We start from the raw sequence: 17,778 nt of genomic DNA, 5'->3' as shown, positions 1-17,778 counted from the left end.
AAATTTTAATCGCAAATTGATTTATTGATAACAGGTGTTTATAAAAATGATTTTTTTGTATGGAGAGTCTAATAGGATTTAATTATTGCTTCTTATAACACAGATGTGTCTATCTTGAATTAATATAAAAGGACTAATATTGTAATCAACTAATTAGCATTTTTTCTCATTCTGCTGTGAACTGGTCCTGTTCTTATCTTCAGGTAATAGATAAAATAGTTGAGTTTCCAGCCCCCAAGCTGGACTAGGCTGTGAGGTCTCTCTCCACGATGGCCCATTGTAGATTCTCTCATGGTCTAATAAGATAACATAAAGCAGCAAGGATCTTGTAAAATACTGCAGCTCTAATTCTTTGAATGTTTCTCTGTGTAGCAAATATTAGAGAAGAACTTTCTTAGAAATTTCCACTTGCCCAATCCTATATAGAAAATGATATTCCACAAATGGGCTCTTTGTATGAATGGGGAAAACATAGAGGTACTTCAGAGAAATGCTCTTGTGCACTACTTTTAACTGCATGAGAATGTTGCCAGCACTTATGCATGTCTCCAGTTCTCAAGGAGTCATCAATAGTATGTAGGTAGACTGCTACCCAATGTGCAACATTAACTGGTGTTAATGTTGCACATTAACTGATATGAGGAAATGCAAAGGATCTCTCTCTCTCTCTCTCTCTCTCTCTCTCTCTCTCTCTCTCTCTCTCTCATCTCCATCTATTATATCTCTCTATCTCTGTCTGTCTGTCTATCAATCAATCAATCAATCAATCAATCAATCAATCAATTGTCTATCAGAAGTATTGGCTAGTTAGCAAGGACCTAAACATCTTCTTTTCAACAAATGATTGGCAGACATTATCAAGAGTTCATGGAGCCAAGTCCCACAGGAAAATAAGATAACTTTAGCTAGTGATTAATTGTAACTATTCATACTCTAGTTTTTATTTCCATCATTTCTGACTCAAGGTCATGCTTGGGACATAATGCAGGGATCTGGACCACTAAATTTAAAAACTTATTCTGGGCACATTCTTATGGTTTGAAGTCAGAGAAAGCATTTTATTTATTTATTTACTGGCTTTCTATGTTACTCTAGTTGGCATCAACTCTAAGCAAAGAAGTACAGAAAATTGTAACACTTTACTGTCAATTGCCAAGATTTTTGCAACTCAAATATGGTAGCTGCACTAAACTCCACATTTTCTCTGAATTGGTGTTTGTTTATTTACTTCATACAATCCAGAAGTGTTTCCATATTTTTAAGTTGTGTTGTGTTTGCATATTTATCTACAAACTAGTGAAGGTTAGCCTATTTTATGACATATCTTCAATGGTTTTGGTGCTGAAGACAACAACGAAGAATCATACCTTGAAATGCAGTATGAAGTAACATTTCATTGAAATGAACTAGCAATAAAAGCATGATTCTGGACATATAATTAAATCAGTTAATCAGTGAACCTGATTGATTAAGTATACATTAAAAGATTGAAATTGCATGTTAAGGTATAGCTGTCTACAGGCATTTGCAGCATTAATGTGGACAATACTTATAAGTAGATAGGATTTCACTATAAGCAAAGAAATATTTTGTGTTAATACTTAATTACTTGTTCGAATTATGGGGTCTGAAATTTAAAACCTTGGGTAGATTGTTCCTTTATCTTATTTGAGAATTCAACAAGAATCACCAGAAGCCAGAGCTTTCTGAGTGAAGAGACTGAAATGTTTTGCTCATAATAGGAACAAAAATTGGGAAATCAAGGAAACAATACTGGAAACGAAGTTCCAGCAAGTTAGCTTTAACATTATTGTGTAATTGTCTTTCTGTGAAATAGACTTTTTGCAGAACAAAACCTTCATAAAATACTACCACTAATATGGTGAAGATGAAAATATGGTTGGAAGAGAAAAGGGACAGGGTAACATCTTAAGAATCCTAAAAGAAATTCCGGTCACTATGGAGTTCAGATTATAATCATGTATACCCCCAATACAGGAAAAACAGTAAAATAAATATATATTAAACTGAGAACTTTCATTGCAGCACATGCAACTACAGGTAAGTCCTACCTTACTAGTTTTTTTTCCCAGAGTAAATAGCAATAGTCTATATATAGCATGAAGGGGGGTGGGTTGTTTAATACATTTTCGCTCTGAAGATTTTATATGCTTATTTTTGAAAAACAAATAATTCTTATTGTTAGTTACATACACCCCTACCAACTGGACTGTTTAAGCCAATTATTATTATTATTATTATTATTCACATTTCTATGCTGCCCACTCTCTGAGGACTCTGGGCGCCTTACACCAAAGACAGTATACTAAATAGCATATTGCCCCCAATAATCTGGGTCCTCATTTTACCCACCTCGGAAGGATGGAAGGCTGAGTCAACCTTGAGCCGGTGAGATTTGATCCGCTGATCTGCTGAACTAGCAGTCAGCTGAAATAGCTGCAGTGCTGCTAACCACTGTGCCACCTTGGCTAATAATAATAATAATAATAATAATAATAATAATAATAATAATAATAATAATAATAATAATAATAATAATAATTGGCATCAACTCTAAGCAAAGAAGTACAGAAAATTGTAACACTTTACTGTCAATTGCCCAGATTTTTGCAACTCAAATATGGTAGCTGCACTAAACTCCACATTTTCTCTGAATTGGTGTTTGTTTATTTACTTCATACAATCCAGAAGTGTTCGCACAACATATGATAATTTATACTGCAGCTGGGCTTTGTTTGAAGGAAAGTTTCAGTAACTCTCCATTAAATAGATTTGATACCTGAAATGTTCAGATAAATTGCTTAGTTGTTCAAATATTAAAAATTAATCTGACATAACTGGCAAATGAATTAGATAGCTATGCTACTAGGAGCAAACACTGAATTCTGTTAATTGCTTTTTTATTTATAAATGCATCATATCCTATCTATGGCAGATATTTTGCCCAAACTCATTTAGAACATATTATGGTTTGGCAACAGGCATTTTCTTTCCAGTGCAAGATTTTTGAAACAGGCATTCTCTCTCCTGTAGTCTTATTTATTTTAGTTCAGATCTTTTAAATAATGAATTAAATATATATAGCCATTTGTATGAAACATAACCATACCATTTGTATGAAATGGTACAAGGTTTCCTTCCTAAGAAGGAGGTTGGATTAGAAGACCTCCAAGGTCCCTTCCAACTCTGTTATTCTATTCTATTCTATTCTATTCTATTCTATTCTATTCTATTCTATTCTATTCTATTCTATTCTATTCTATTCTATTCTATTCTATTCTACTCTACTCTACTCTACTCTACCCTACCCTACCCTACTCTACTCTACTCTATTAAATTCTTGATCTACACTGCACTACAACCTAGATTCAATTTTAACCATGCGTTCCATTACTGCAATCAACGGATTCATGAGGCTTGAAGCCAGAAGGATTCAGTTTGGGGAAGACTAATCTAGAATAATATTGACATGAAGACTGGAAAATTTCAGCTACTCATTTATACATCTGAAACCATTCTTCTATATGTTGTACTTCATTTTATTTTATTTCACTGTTTTAAATATTTTGTCTCCTCAAGTAACTGTTTCCTGATTTTACTCAAGAGGCCAGTACCATTCATCAATCATGTTTAAATCTTGTGCCTTTTTCTAAATAGGTGACATGCATGCAGTGGTTGCATGGAGACCATACAATGCTGGAAATGATTGAGAAAAAACGTTGCCTGTGCAAAGAAATCAAGGCACGACAGAAATCCGAGAAAGGACTTTGCAAACAAGACAGCATGCCTATCTTGCCAAGTTGGAAAAAAAGCACAGGAACCAAGAAATACAGCCCTCCTCCATATTCCAAGCAACAAACTGTTTTCTGGGATACTGCAATATGATATGTCCATGGGGATTATCTTCCATACATTCCTGAAGACTGCACTGTCAGACTACCTTTCTAGAAAGGTAGTTGCTAGAATCTAAATTCTGGTGAAGAACTACCTAGGGAGAAAGATTACTAAAATGGAACCCTCCATCAGACTCCAGTCTATGTCTCCCACAGAAATGAAGGCATGCACCTTTTCTGAGGATTCTTTTGGACCAAGAAAAAGAGTAAGATGTAAATATTTTCCATATCTCTTTAAAAGAAAACCCAAGTTAATACACTTTTTAAAATATAATGCAAATATGTATGAAACGTTTTAACTGTGTACACTTTTAACTTTTTTCTGTGTTACATATATGTTTTTATTTTCTCATCTGGCCAATTTAATCTCTTTACAAAAGCATGTGGATGTACATTTTTGGTTTAACAGTAAAATATTCAACTCAAACTGGTGCTAGGGCTGAAGTCATTAAATAAAGATTCACATAGATTCATTAGATGCATTTTCTATAAAAAGTCTTAGAATCTAAGTGCAAATAATGCAGGTAAAACAGTATTTGCTTGAATGCTCAATGTGTTTATTCTGCACTTTTTTTTTAAAAAAAGGGTGTTCATTAGTATACAAAATGTCAATTACAGATTTCATAAATATTAATTTATTTGGAAAGATGAGCAAAATCACTTACACCAGCCTCCCTCATATGGCTGGAAAATTGATTGTGGTGTTTGATGGATGGCCTCCAAAAACTTTTGAAAACAGATGCTGCACAAGGAACATTCCCACCAAACACTGTTCAGCTGCATGGATTAGCAAATTGATTTTAATTGTTGATTCAGTCCACATTGTCAGTTTGATCCAGTTTAGTGTTTCAAATGATTTCCAAAAAATAAAGTCAATTTTAAATTTATTTGAACAGATAATTTAAAATGCATCTAGATCAAATCTCTAAATCAAATATTTGCACAACCCTTGTGCTCACTTTCCTTAAAGAGAACTAGTGGTAGGGAGAAGATGCCTGGAAGTGAGTCACCTCACCCTTCCCATACAGATTATCAGTTAGCAGGCAACTCTGTTTGCTAGTTTAGCTTTGCAGTGCATAAAATATGCAAGAATGCTGCATATTGACCAATGGATTTGGATGTGAGACTCTTGAAAGCATTGATCATTACTTACATTGATCATTACTTAGAATAAAGATAAATGCAAGGGGCATCTGCACATAGAAATAGGCTTCTTGACATGGATTACATTACTGGATCAGGGTAAATATATTTAGCAATGCCAATAAGTTAGGGTGATTAAACATGTATATGTCTTGTACATGTACTACCTTTATGGAGAACTTTTCTTCTTCTATTGAAATGATTTGCGGAGACCAGGGTTCACTGTGACTAAATATTGTACATCACATGAGTTATTTGTTTTCTGTCCATTTTTAGAAGCTTAAAATGATTCATTTGTTTTGTGTTGTTGAAGATAAAGGTAACAAAAATCTGTTCACAATGTTCATGTTCCTTTTGTAAGATACTACATTCCATGTCTAGGTAGAATGAGTTAGTGTAAAGTCTCACTAAAGTCAATATGAAAGGTTGACTTCATCTTGGGATATCTGACCCTTGGGTTGGATCTGTAGAGCACATTTCTCTCAAGTCGCACAATGTCATATTCCTGGTTGATCCTGTAATTGGGTCATAGTCCTCTGTGACATCACACCCATCTTACTAGACTATAATGTCATGACCAAAGAATTATGGCCTCTTGGTTTTAACAGGAGAAAGAGATGGTTTATATTCTGGATAAGAGGGTGAGATTTGTGCATTAAAGTATCTTCCAGAAGGCACTGTGTAGGATAAGATTAAAAAAGAATCCATATTGCTGTAGAGTTGATGTGATCACATATATTTTATATATTTAAATTTTTATCTATGCTTCTAAACGTTTGGCAGCATGAAAAGGGTCCTCTTTTAACAATCATTTTAAGAATATTATATTCTCTGAAAAGAAAAAAAAGTGTCATTGGAATTTATTATCATATTGGCTTTTTAGTTTAAAATGATATTGACAGCATGCCACAAGTGCAACTGCTGAACAATAAGACCAAAAAGAAAAAAAAAATCCATAAAATTTTACTAGGTTATTTTGTACTATATTGCTGAAATCAATGATTACTTTATCAATAGTAGTTTCTTTCCAGATTGAAATAAAAATAAAGTTTTTAAATATTTTATAACTAATGAATATTTTAATGTCCAAATTGATGCTTTCTGTATCAGATATTAAAAAGTGAAGGGTTTATAAGTGTGTATAGTAGGTTGTTTAAGCAAGATTATTTATGTTTTATCAATATCATTAACACGGGGACAGATGTTTAAATCCATACTGCCACATTGTGCATATGCAACAACTGAAATGGGCATGTGATTCACCTGCTCATGTGCACTCATGACTCCTGTCAGAAAACTGTTACAAACATATTGAAGGAATTTTTTTCATTTCCCAAAAAGAAAATGTTACTTAATTTTTTTTAAAAATGCACTTCTTTTCTCAAGAAAGAAAATGTTGAAATAGCTTATTTGGAAAACCTGCAAAATGTATCCGTTCTTCTGCAGCACACCAGATTTTGTTATGTGGAATGTCTTTAAAGAATTGTCTGAGGACTTGTTCCCCAAAGGTATAATACACAACACACAACATGTCCTGCAGAAGCTGCTGAATCCCAACAATCTCAACAGGTCTGCTAACATGCCTGATACTGAGGACTGCTGGGAGCTATACTATACAAAGGCCATAAATTGTATACCTACGGTATGTCCTAAGAAGTCTGGCCTGGTTCTAGATTTGCGATTACTCAGAAATCCATTGAGCACAGAGCAACCAGATGTAAGTTGAGCATTATGTCTCCTTAGTTTGTTCTGACTTGCAGTTGAGCCTGAGAGAAAAAGCTTCAACTCTTCCCTTCTTCCCAGCTAAGTTCTTGCTCTCCAATGGCTCCTTTCTACACGTTTCCTGCTTGTCCCCATTTTGATCACTGATCCAGAGAAGAAAAGATGGGTTTATATATTCTCAACCATTACCACATATCGTGTTCCCAATTTATTGCAGATTATCCTGTCAAGCACCTACTCCATCCTCTCCTTCATCTTGCAGTATTATCAACCCACCCGTCTCACCCATGGAGCCTCCAATGACAACATGGAGAATGGCTCTCTGAGAGTCTCTTTCCACTTGCTAGTCCACAACACATGAATAACTGAGATGCACATTTTCCCTCAGTGATAGAACACAAGCAGGTAAAAAGGGTAGTGGAATATGCATTGTTCTTGCTTGACAGAGTATTTATAATGCTCTATACAGCATTACAATGCTATAATGCTAAAAATGACCTGGTTGCAGATATGCTAGCAGCAGCTTTAGATAACTGCTTTTTTTTTGCCATAAGAACTAACTCCATCAGTAAAATAAAAATGGAAGAACTGACATTGTGATTTTGCTTTATAAGATCAAGACATGCGTGGACATCATTAAGCAGCAAGCACAGGTTTCATAGATTTGGCTTTGTTTTTGTTTTGTTTTTTTGTTTTTTTAATTTGATTTATATGCCGCCCTTCTCCAGAGACTCAGGGCGGCTTACAATGCGCTGAGCAATAGCGCATTTGTGTCATTTCTTCATATAGTTCTCCAATTTCTCTTTTGCATAATAGAGTAAACCTGTTCCTAAGTTTGGTTTCACATTCTGATTTAACGTTTTTCATATCATATTTTACTGGCACACCAACTCTCTATACTATTTTTAAGTCTGACCCTTATATGTTGCACTAATAATTCATGGTTGGTTCTCGTGCACTGTTCTTGAAGTGCACTTAGAAGTGCCCAGGCTGACTAGATAGTGTACTCTATTATAAACACTATTTTATTCCAGAGTTATTCATCCAATAATATCCATGTGTGTTGAGTTTCCATTTATGGTGCTTGAAGTAGGTGGGAGTGATAAAAGAAAAAAAAAACTCCCTTGCCTTACTCTGTTGAGACAATTGAAAACTTCATATGATTTTTCATTTTCTTTTACATTGTCACTGCAGTTGCCTACTAGCAATGTCACAGACTTTCTTGATATTACAACTAGCATCTCATGCAATCTTCCATAAAATTTCTCAGCATCTTTGTCTAATTCATCTATAGTAAATGCATATACTAATGTGACATTGATGTTTATGAAATAGCCACTAATTTAATATCTTTTAATACTTATATGTCTTTTTACATATCACTGTCACTCCAGACACAGCCTGAATAGATTATTGCATATCATTTGTATTTAAGTGGCATTCTCCAGTCTACCTAAGTTTTCTTACTAATAAAACATTCAACTGGTACACTTCATCTTCATTTTGACAATGTCAAGTTTTCTTTTGTTCCTGATTCTCATATCCAGTATTCTGATTGCGAATAAAGTGAATAACTCCACTTTCAGTACTGGCACCATCAATACACAAGAATTCCTTGCAATTCTGATGAGGCCACATTTTCTGATATACTTCTTGAAGGTCTACACTCTTACCAGAACAAATGGAACACATGACCCTTCAAATCTGGTGAACTCAACTAAATGTTAAAGCAATGTTCATGAGGTTTTATTAGTTACATAATATTACCTTGTTCTGGCCTTAATTCTGGAATTATTTTTTCAAATTTGAAAAATAACACCTGTAACATATCTACCCAACCCTTTCCTTTCTATGAATCACTTATAGCTTCATTCCTTCTTCTTTCAATTATTTTGATTCTATCAAGAGTTTTTAAATCCAATCAGCATCAGTCATGGGGCCATTTGAGCCAACTCACACAAAGCTGGCAATTGCCCAGTAGATTTACTTGCAAAGAAGGTGATACTTGTTATTCCATGTGTAGGAATTACCAAAGTAATACTTGCTGGAAATCACCCATGCATTCATACCTGTGAACTTTAGGAAAATTGAAAATAAAATCAGAGCTGATTTCTTCCCAAGACAAGGTGTCCCAACCCTTTCAAGCTGTTTGAAGGCTCATCTTTTTGTGATATGTCTGTGTATGTATTATTCAATCACGTTGAACAAGACATCAGTTTAAAAGGTAAATGAATGCCTCTTCTGCATGGAAGTGTGAATTCTCCCTGTTAACAGTTCTGATTTCCCAAGTTATAGTTATGGCAGAAAGGCAAAAGTAGTTTTATCCACTTGGACTTCATAGAAAGATTTGCTGAATGGGGAAATTGTTTCTGAAAGCTTTCAGATATTTATCAGTAACAGAAAAACTCAAATAATTCACCTCTTTTGAAAACACAGACATGTCTGTTCCATGTTTAAAAGGATGCATCTCCTGGAGAGATTATGTAGATCCCCCTAACCAAATGCTATTTGAACATTTTCTATGCTCTACCGTTTTAATGCGTGGAGGTTGAACAGTATTAGCAATGTGAACACATTAAAATGGCTGTATTGATATATGCAATCCCTATGACATCTAAGTCATGCATAGATATCCACACGCTTACACTAATTGTATATATGGAAAATATTTGGTATGCACTTAACTTTGCTTTACATTTCTAAAATTAAGCATTCTAGTGTAGCAATTTGTGTCAAGTGCACTGTGATTTCAAGAAAGCACAGTAAGGTCACAGGTCTTGTTAATTCTTGCACTAAAAATGTGTTTACGTATATTAGCAAATGTATGTTTTTTGCTCTTTTTTCTTAATTTTTAACTGATGGTATTAAATAATGTTTGTTTGTTTTTCTTTTTTACAGGGGCCAAAGGCCCAACCTTTATAAGTGACAGGGTTTTTAAATAAAATGAAACCATAACATGTCCATTCCATTGTAATATGTTTACCAATACTTTAAAACTGAATGTCATCTTATTTTCCATGTTTCATTAGAAATGTCAGGTACTTACCTGAAATGTGTATGAAGTAGATAGATAATAACTGTAATCATATATTAACCATTTCTATATACACAGTATGAATACATATTAATTTCTTTTCATTTTTGTACTTGATTTTTTTTAGGTAAGATGTAATTAAATGTACTTTGATACTTTTCAAGTAATAAGATGTTGTTTGAAAACCAGTTTTGCTTTCTTTTAGTGCATTGATAATATTTTATAATAACTTATTGTTTATTTATTTGTGCACCAGTGTAATTATAATAAAAGCAATAGTTTAAATATTCAGTCCTTGATCTCTGATTAATGATGTCAACACTGTATTCTCTAATGGGGCCAAGTAATAATATAGATAAAACATGTTAGGATGTAATCTTTAATGTATTTTTGTAAAGGAAGGCCATTTATAATTTACGCATTAGGCTTGATAGATATATGTTAAGCCACATCCAGTGGGGCAAGATCAAGGTGGCAAGAATTATACAGATTTAATCAAAGTAGGGTCAGAATGGCTAACTGCAGAGCTTATGAAAGCCTTCAAAGATCCACAGATAACTATAGCTGCTCCACTCACCCCCACCCCCAAGATTTTGGTTGTCACCAAATCTAAAAGCTAGTGGGCACAATTCTAAGAGACATAAGGCCTTTCTTGCATCTCTAAGCCCAGCTAGGGCTCAGTGATACAAAGCAGGCTTGTCACTAAAAGCCTGCATGCATGGCCTTTACAAGCAGCAGCTAGAGCCCAGGTCCCCTAAAGTTCCAACAGCCAGATAGATGGGAATGAGGATCAGATAGCAGGTTCACTTACAAACAGTGGATCCCTGTGTTCCTGCTATACCTATCTCTGCCTGTCACGATTGTGATGATCTACCTGACCTCCCAGAAACACAGAAACTTGGAAAATGCAAGGATTTCCACTTTCATTATTATTATATGCATTAAGGCAGACAGCAAACCATTTTCATCAGCTATACTGCCATAGAAATGAAGTTGCTGTTAAAGAGATAAGCTGCCAATGATCTTGGTTTATGTTTAATATGGTTTCCCCCAACCTCCCCATAATGTCTCAGGGTGTTCCATCATGGAACTCAATTTGAGCTTCTTATCACCTGCAAAGTAAAATGCTAGAAAGTCCGTATTCATTGTCTTTCTTAGTATTTCATGATATGTAGTTGTTTATGTAACTTTCCATAACATTTTAAAAAGAAATTGGTACAGAGAATAGACTTTAAAAGACAAATAGAACTTTTTTAAAAAATACATCTTTGCCACAAAAACTCTCCTTTTTGGATACATATTTGAAAATGAGTCATAACTTTGGGCAGCATTTTTAATAAATAATAGTAGACATAAGCATATTGCATTCTTGATTTCTTGGCTGTGATCTAGCTCTCATCATTTTGCTACCATTGAAATTTAAAATGGGTTTCTTCCCATTTTAAAGGGTCCAGAGGATCTTTCTCCTGTTTAAACAACATAGTTATATAACCATATCCATTTTTCTATTCCCAAAGAAACAACAACAACCAAGCAACACCTATGTGAAACTTTTTTTATCTTTGAATGTGATCCTAATTCTATTCGTCTAGGATTTAAATATAGTTTTAAACTTTACATCATCAAAAGATTAGTAGTTTTGTTGTGATTGTCATTTCAATTGTTGTTGGTTGGCTGGTTCACTATTTATCAACAGTTGGGAAAACTAAACAAGGACAAAGAAACAGACCTAAGAAAAAGGAGAAAACATATTGCTATTCTCACTACTTTGAATGATTTTTTTCTAATATTATTACTACTTAAATGCTTTTTGTTGCATACAAGAATTTTCTGCTTCTCCTATGGACATTCTTCTTATGAAGCCTATTTCTTTCAATTCTAAATTAATCCACCTTCCCTCTTTTTAAGGAAAGGACCTAGAATGACATTGTAATTTTAATTTTGGGAAAGAGTCTTTTGTAACAGAAAATAATAAGTAATAGTGCACATAATGTGCTCCTAAGTTTTGGAGAACAGCTTTAGATATAGAATATTACATGAAGGATTGATATATCTTTGCTTAGTCTGTGATCCCTCACTCAAATTTCTAGAGATAAATCTTACCTTTAATGAAAATTCTGTAGCAACCAGTCCTAGATCATTTAATAATAACTGGATAACAACAGAGGATTTGGTCTCCAATTTTTTCTGTCAGCATTATAATTATCACTCTCCATCTTTTATTATTATTACAGATTGCCATAATTCATCTTTCTGGTGCAATATTTTTAAAGTTCCTTCAAATGGATTAGCTTGAAAATAACTTTTTGCCTTTTGCTTTAGATAGTTATGGAAAAGAAACAAGGGATTTATACAAATGTCTACAAATTCAAGCTTTTAATCTTAAAATAACACAATAATTACCGTACACATTTTAAACATTGACATGAACCTGACCTTTATGGATTCCATTATATGATCTTGCTTCTCCCTTAATACAAAGCCCCTTCAAAAATAATCAATGACAGATTTATTAAGCATTTTTTTAGACTCTGATACAGGGCATATTTCCAGAAATACTTAATCAATACAATAATCAGCTTCCAATAGTTTTTATTAATCCATTTTCACACAGACATAAAATAAAAACCAACCGCTCACATGTAAAAACAAAAGCAAATAATACAAAAGGAAACATATGTTAAAAAAAACATAATTACATGTATCGCAACCTGATTTTGTAAATCTTTTAGAGGAGACTGAGCTTTCAATGTTCACCAAGCCTTTTCCAAAGGCAGAAATAATGTGACACCTACCAATTAACAGAGTATATAATTTTCTTCAAAATTGCTAAATCACGCATCCAATTTCTCTGAAATTATAATATTTGTCCATCTCTGAAAAATTATTCTTAAGACCCCAAAGTTTTGAGTATAATTTAATATTTTTGGTGATAAACTTCTTCCAACAAACTAGTTCTCCAAAGTAATATAACAAATGACAGCCCTGTGCTATGCTATGCTCTCAAAATACTAAAAATGCCCAACTGCCAAAAAAGGTTAGGAGTTCAAGGGTAAAGGCATGCTAAAAATTTTTTATTAATGTTTAATTTTTATAAGTAACCACTAATACTAATTATGATTGTCTTTAGAATTCAACATATTAATAATGTTGTTTTTTATTTTCAGTCAAAAAACTTGAATAATTCAACAGATTGTCATTTGTGTTTCTGAATGTTTCCTGATGTGTAATTTTGTTTTATAAACTTCACATCTGTTTGTATTCTTATGTATAGATTGAGAATGAGCTAATGGTTAATACTATAAATCTCCACATGATTGGAATAAACATCCCCTTGAGAGCCTGGTGTTAATAATACCTTATGCTAAATTTTCCAAGAGAAGCAATGTTCCATGTTCTAACCATAAAATATTAGACTGTGTCAAATTAAATGGCACATATGTCTAATGATTTTAGCTTTTCTTTGTTTGGACTTCACTTACGTTTGATGTATTTGCTCTTTCTTTTTATTTAAGACTGTCACAAAAAGGCTAAAATCTGCTTTTGATCCTGAAACAATTTATGGAATGCCCTGGTATGCTTTTGTTATTTTCCACATATCATTATGTGGCAATAGCAAAGTTAGTTCATAGGATTATAACTGAGGTATTTGTATTTATGAACAGATCTTTAGAACTTCCTGTTTTGTTTTTACTGAACTGAAAAATGTGTTTTTTTTTTAAACAGTTTCTTTTTATGAGCCCTTTCCAGGCATGTAGAACTCAACTATCACCAAAAAGCAGCAGTACTTCCATTGTAGGAAGCTGTACATATTGCTCTGTATTGCAAACACTTGGGCTATACTTGTGACTGACCAGCTGTTCACAGATCTCATGAGTGCTACTTAGAAAAAAGCAGTGGTTGAAATACAAAATACAAAAGTGACAAGCTGCTTGAAAAGATTGGTGCATTGCACTGTTTGTGAAGGAGCTTGCACAAACAGTGCAACAAAACTATCTTTTTAACTGGTTAAGTATATGTAACGATTTTGTGAATGTGTGAGTTTTGTTGTTTTTTATATTTCAATTCTTAACATTTCAAGTTCAGTTTGCAAACTCTGCAAAGTCGTTTTAAAAATTAGTCAAAAGCTTTGCATCTCTTATTCATCTGTACTGGCCAAATCCAATCAGTACAACTATTATGGAAAGCCTGCCACATAGCTATGGAAAATGAAGAATTAATCAAAAGGGGGGGAAAAAGAGTGTGTGAGAGTGATAACTCCTAATTCAGAGACATAAATATGGATTTCAGTAGAAGAATTTCAGTAATTACTAAGAAAACTTCTGCTCTGATGCAGCCAATTCCACATTCTCCTACACATTTTACAATCCCATACCTTCTCATAGGAACAATCCACATATCTTATAGCAAAGGCCCACTTCTGTCACTAACATTGTTATTCATAATTTTTGTTCCTGATCCCCATAGTACCAAAATCAGCAAAGAAGCATTCTACCACTATTCATTATGTAACCCCATAAATTTAGCAATATGGAAATATCAAGCCCTAGGATTAGGTTTATATCAGTAATGGCACATATTGTATATTCTCTAGTCAGCTTCCTATATGTATTTGCACACAATGCATACTTTATGAATTGTGATTTGAGAATTTTGCAAGTTTTTAATTTCAGATACTAAAGGGTGCCAAAATGCCATTTTCCATTTGTCTGTTATTCTGAGTGGTTAAAATATAACCAGCATGATTTCAGGCATCATGGCTACTTTTGATTATTAGGCCACAAGGGAAAGATATATGTAGTAACATTTGATTTTGGCAGCATAGTGCCTATAAGGTACCAGTATGCCTCTACATAACTCTTTTTATGTTCACCTGGCTTCCAACGCAACTGAATGTTTTCAGTTGAGTCTTTTAACTAAAAACAAACAACAGTGGGAAGTTGGCATATTGCAAATTAAGTCCTCAGTCTCTGGCATTCCAAGCAATGCCTCTGGGCTTCCTATAGATTCTAATGGGTACTTGCAACTCAGTGCTTTATTTGGAAGGCGCCTTCCTCCTCAGGAAAAAATAGGCGGCAAATGTAATTTGGGCTGAGAGGAAACTTTTGGGAAAGAGTTATAGGAAAAGGATAAGAGTTATTTCATTAATTTATTGACTGATAAATGAATGTTTTCTTAAGGACGATCACCCTTGTTGCCACTTTGTAAGTGCCTCTCCTTAGCATTTCATGAAAGCAGCCATTATCTAATTTGAACATTTCAACTATTCCACCAATTTCCCAAATTTGAAGACTTCAGCAAATATTATAATCTTATATAATTTCAGTTGTTCTTGGATTGAGCTAAATTTGCCTTGTGACTGAAAATGACATAATAATCTATGTGACAGAATTCATTGGACAATATCAGTGATAGAAAATTGCAAAACCCTTCAAGATTATTTTACGATATCTGTGTACTGCTGTTGATGCTGCAGATTGATAAAGTAAAGGTTTAGACAGACAGTTTAAGAATTTAAATTTAAATAGGTGTTCAAGTATAGGGAGTCAGCCTAACACCTCAGAAATATGTTTCATGTGAAAATTTCAAACTATAAAAGTTAGAATTTTTTTTAATAACATTATTTAAATCACTGTGCTGCCCATTCATAGTCCCCTGAGCTGATCCAGAACTATACAATGGTTGATGGTATTGAAGCCTGCTGAGAGACCAAGAAGAGCCTGGAGGGATTCACTTCTCTATCTTGGTATTTCCATAAATCATAAAAAAGTATGATCACTGAAGGTGCCACTATGAGAGCAGTGCTGCCATTGTGGTTGTGGTGTTGGGATTCAACAACTGATTGTGATACATGCAGCCACAAACATCTGAATGCCAGTGCGTACAGCCTGCAGGTGCACACTGCAGAAACCTCATTGTTTTTCAGCAATCCCCGCAGCAATTTCACTGCATAATGGACTCCCTGGAAAGAAATTACCCTTCCTTCCTAGCAGCACTTGAAGCAGACTCCCTTCAAAATCTGCTTCCATTGCCACAAGCCTTTGTTGTGGGAGTAAAGGCTGAGAAACAGCCCAAGGGCTATAAATAGGAAAGTTTCCTAATAATAAAGAAGCACAACTGTGGAATCAGTTTCCAAGAAAGGCAGTGAACCTCCCTTCCCTAGATATGTTTAAGAAGAGGTTACAGAACCATCTGTTAGAGATGTCTTAACAGTGGATTCCAGCACCAAGGAAGTCCTTGAAGTTAATAGCATAAATGGTCCTTTTCAATTCTAAGAATTCAAGAACCTGGAATATAACTCCTCTGTTGGCTACAGCTGAAAGCCAGACTTTAGGAAAGAGGAAATGCCTTTAAGAGAGAAAAAGCGAAAACTATTGTACTTTGAATGAATTTTTGTCCTCTTGCATTCAGATATCAAAATCATATAGTTTTAGAAAATCAAATTAGCTTCCATCCTTCCTGGTTAAACATCTAAGAAAATGAACCCATTATTCTAGCAAGAATCTGCAATAGATTACAACTGATAGGTCATTGAAAGGGTTTTGTGTGAATAAGCAGTCCTTTGAGAAGAAAAATTGTTTTATTTGCTTTTATTAACACAGACAGATATTAAAATGAAACTAGAAAGATAATCATACAGCATATAAAATAAGTTGTTTTCTGCTATTAATCTGCTTCAAAGGCATCAGATGTTGGGGAGTGGGGAATTAAGCATAGAATTTATATTTCACACTTCATGTGATACAATTTAAATATTTCCTTTGATATGTCTACTTGTACGTATGTGTGCTGTGAGCGAGTGTGTCGTGTGTGTGTGTGTGTGTGTGTGTGTGTGTGTGTAAAATTCCTCTGGCCAACTGATATTATTGAAGCAAATCATGACTATCAACGTTGTTTATATCAGAAATGATCTCAAAGCAATTTCTTTTATGGTTCCCCGACTGAGATTTATATCTCAAGACAATGTCAGGCATTTGGTGGTTTCTGCATCACATCTGGAGGGAGACTTATTTTACGAGCCACAAATTTAGTTATTTACAACTTTACAGTGGCTTTGCCAGCTTGTCCAGCTGAGTGTCAGAGCAACAGTATTGAATGTTTTCTTGTGGTTTCCAGAATTACTTCTGGATGTGGTTTCTCAGCAAAGGAAATCAGGAATCTGGCTTAAAATAAAAAAGCCTGAAAGACATTTCATTTTGTTTCTAATAAATTCTGCCTTAAGTAGAATATGTACAGGATAATCCATTGTTACTGGTTAGGTTGAATACTGTATTTCTAACATTCACACATAACGTATCTCACCACTCTCACACACTTGCCATTCTCTGATATGTGTCCATATTTCACATGGCTAGCCCAAATCAGCTTTCAAAGTTAGGGATTCAAAATGGGTTGAAAGACTTACAATTTTCAATAACTAAAGTCATAAAGGATCCATAAGCTCTCCGCTGCCATAGCCGAACCTCTAAGCACAATCCATGAGGTATTTTTCAGAACCAGCTCCTTCCCCGACCTATGGTCATTCCTATCTTGAAAAAGGGAGACCCCAGCCTAGTAGAAAATTACAGACCAATCTCACTGTCTTGCATCACCTGTAAAGTCATGGAATCAATTATAAACCAATCCATCACCCTCCACTTAGAGACAAACTACCTGCTTTCTAACAAGCAGTTTGGTTTCAGGAAAATTTTGTCCTGTAATCTATAATTCCTACACTGCAGAAATATTTGGACCACACAACTTAACCTGGGTAAAGCAATAGACACAATTTACATATACTTCTGCAAAGCCTTTGATTCAGTGGTACACAACAAACTACTTTTAAAACTAAGCTCTTACAGTATTTCAGGATCTCTGCACAAGTGGATAGCCGTGTTCCTGTCAAACAGGCAACAAGTAATCAAAATAGGGAACCCCCTATAAGCAGCTGTGTCCTCTTCGCTGATGATGTAAAACTATTTAACA

The 17,778-nt window shown here is 34.3% G+C and overlaps 1 protein-coding gene across 2 annotated transcripts in view; it reads left to right on the top strand.

Annotated features, from left to right (window-relative positions):
* The window catches only part of NYAP2 (neuronal tyrosine-phosphorylated phosphoinositide-3-kinase adaptor 2), a 133,741-nt gene extending 123,637 nt beyond the window's left edge, over positions 1-10,104 (top strand). For both annotated transcript variants that reach the window (XM_034439380.3, XM_034439379.3), the window contains exon 7: positions 3,679-10,104. In XM_034439380.3, coding sequence (XP_034295271.2) covers positions 3,679-3,906 — 228 coding nt within the window. In that variant the 3' untranslated portion in view covers positions 3,907-10,104. The remainder of the gene's footprint in view (positions 1-3,678) is intronic.
* Positions 10,105-17,778: the final 7,674 nt, after the last annotated feature.

This window comes from Pantherophis guttatus, chromosome 6, assembly GCF_059756535.1.
Source record: "Pantherophis guttatus breed Tessera chromosome 6, ASM5975653v1, whole genome shotgun sequence".
Taxonomy (NCBI): domain Eukaryota; kingdom Metazoa; phylum Chordata; class Lepidosauria; order Squamata; family Colubridae; genus Pantherophis; species Pantherophis guttatus.
This window is presented reverse-complemented; position numbering and strand designations above follow the sequence as displayed.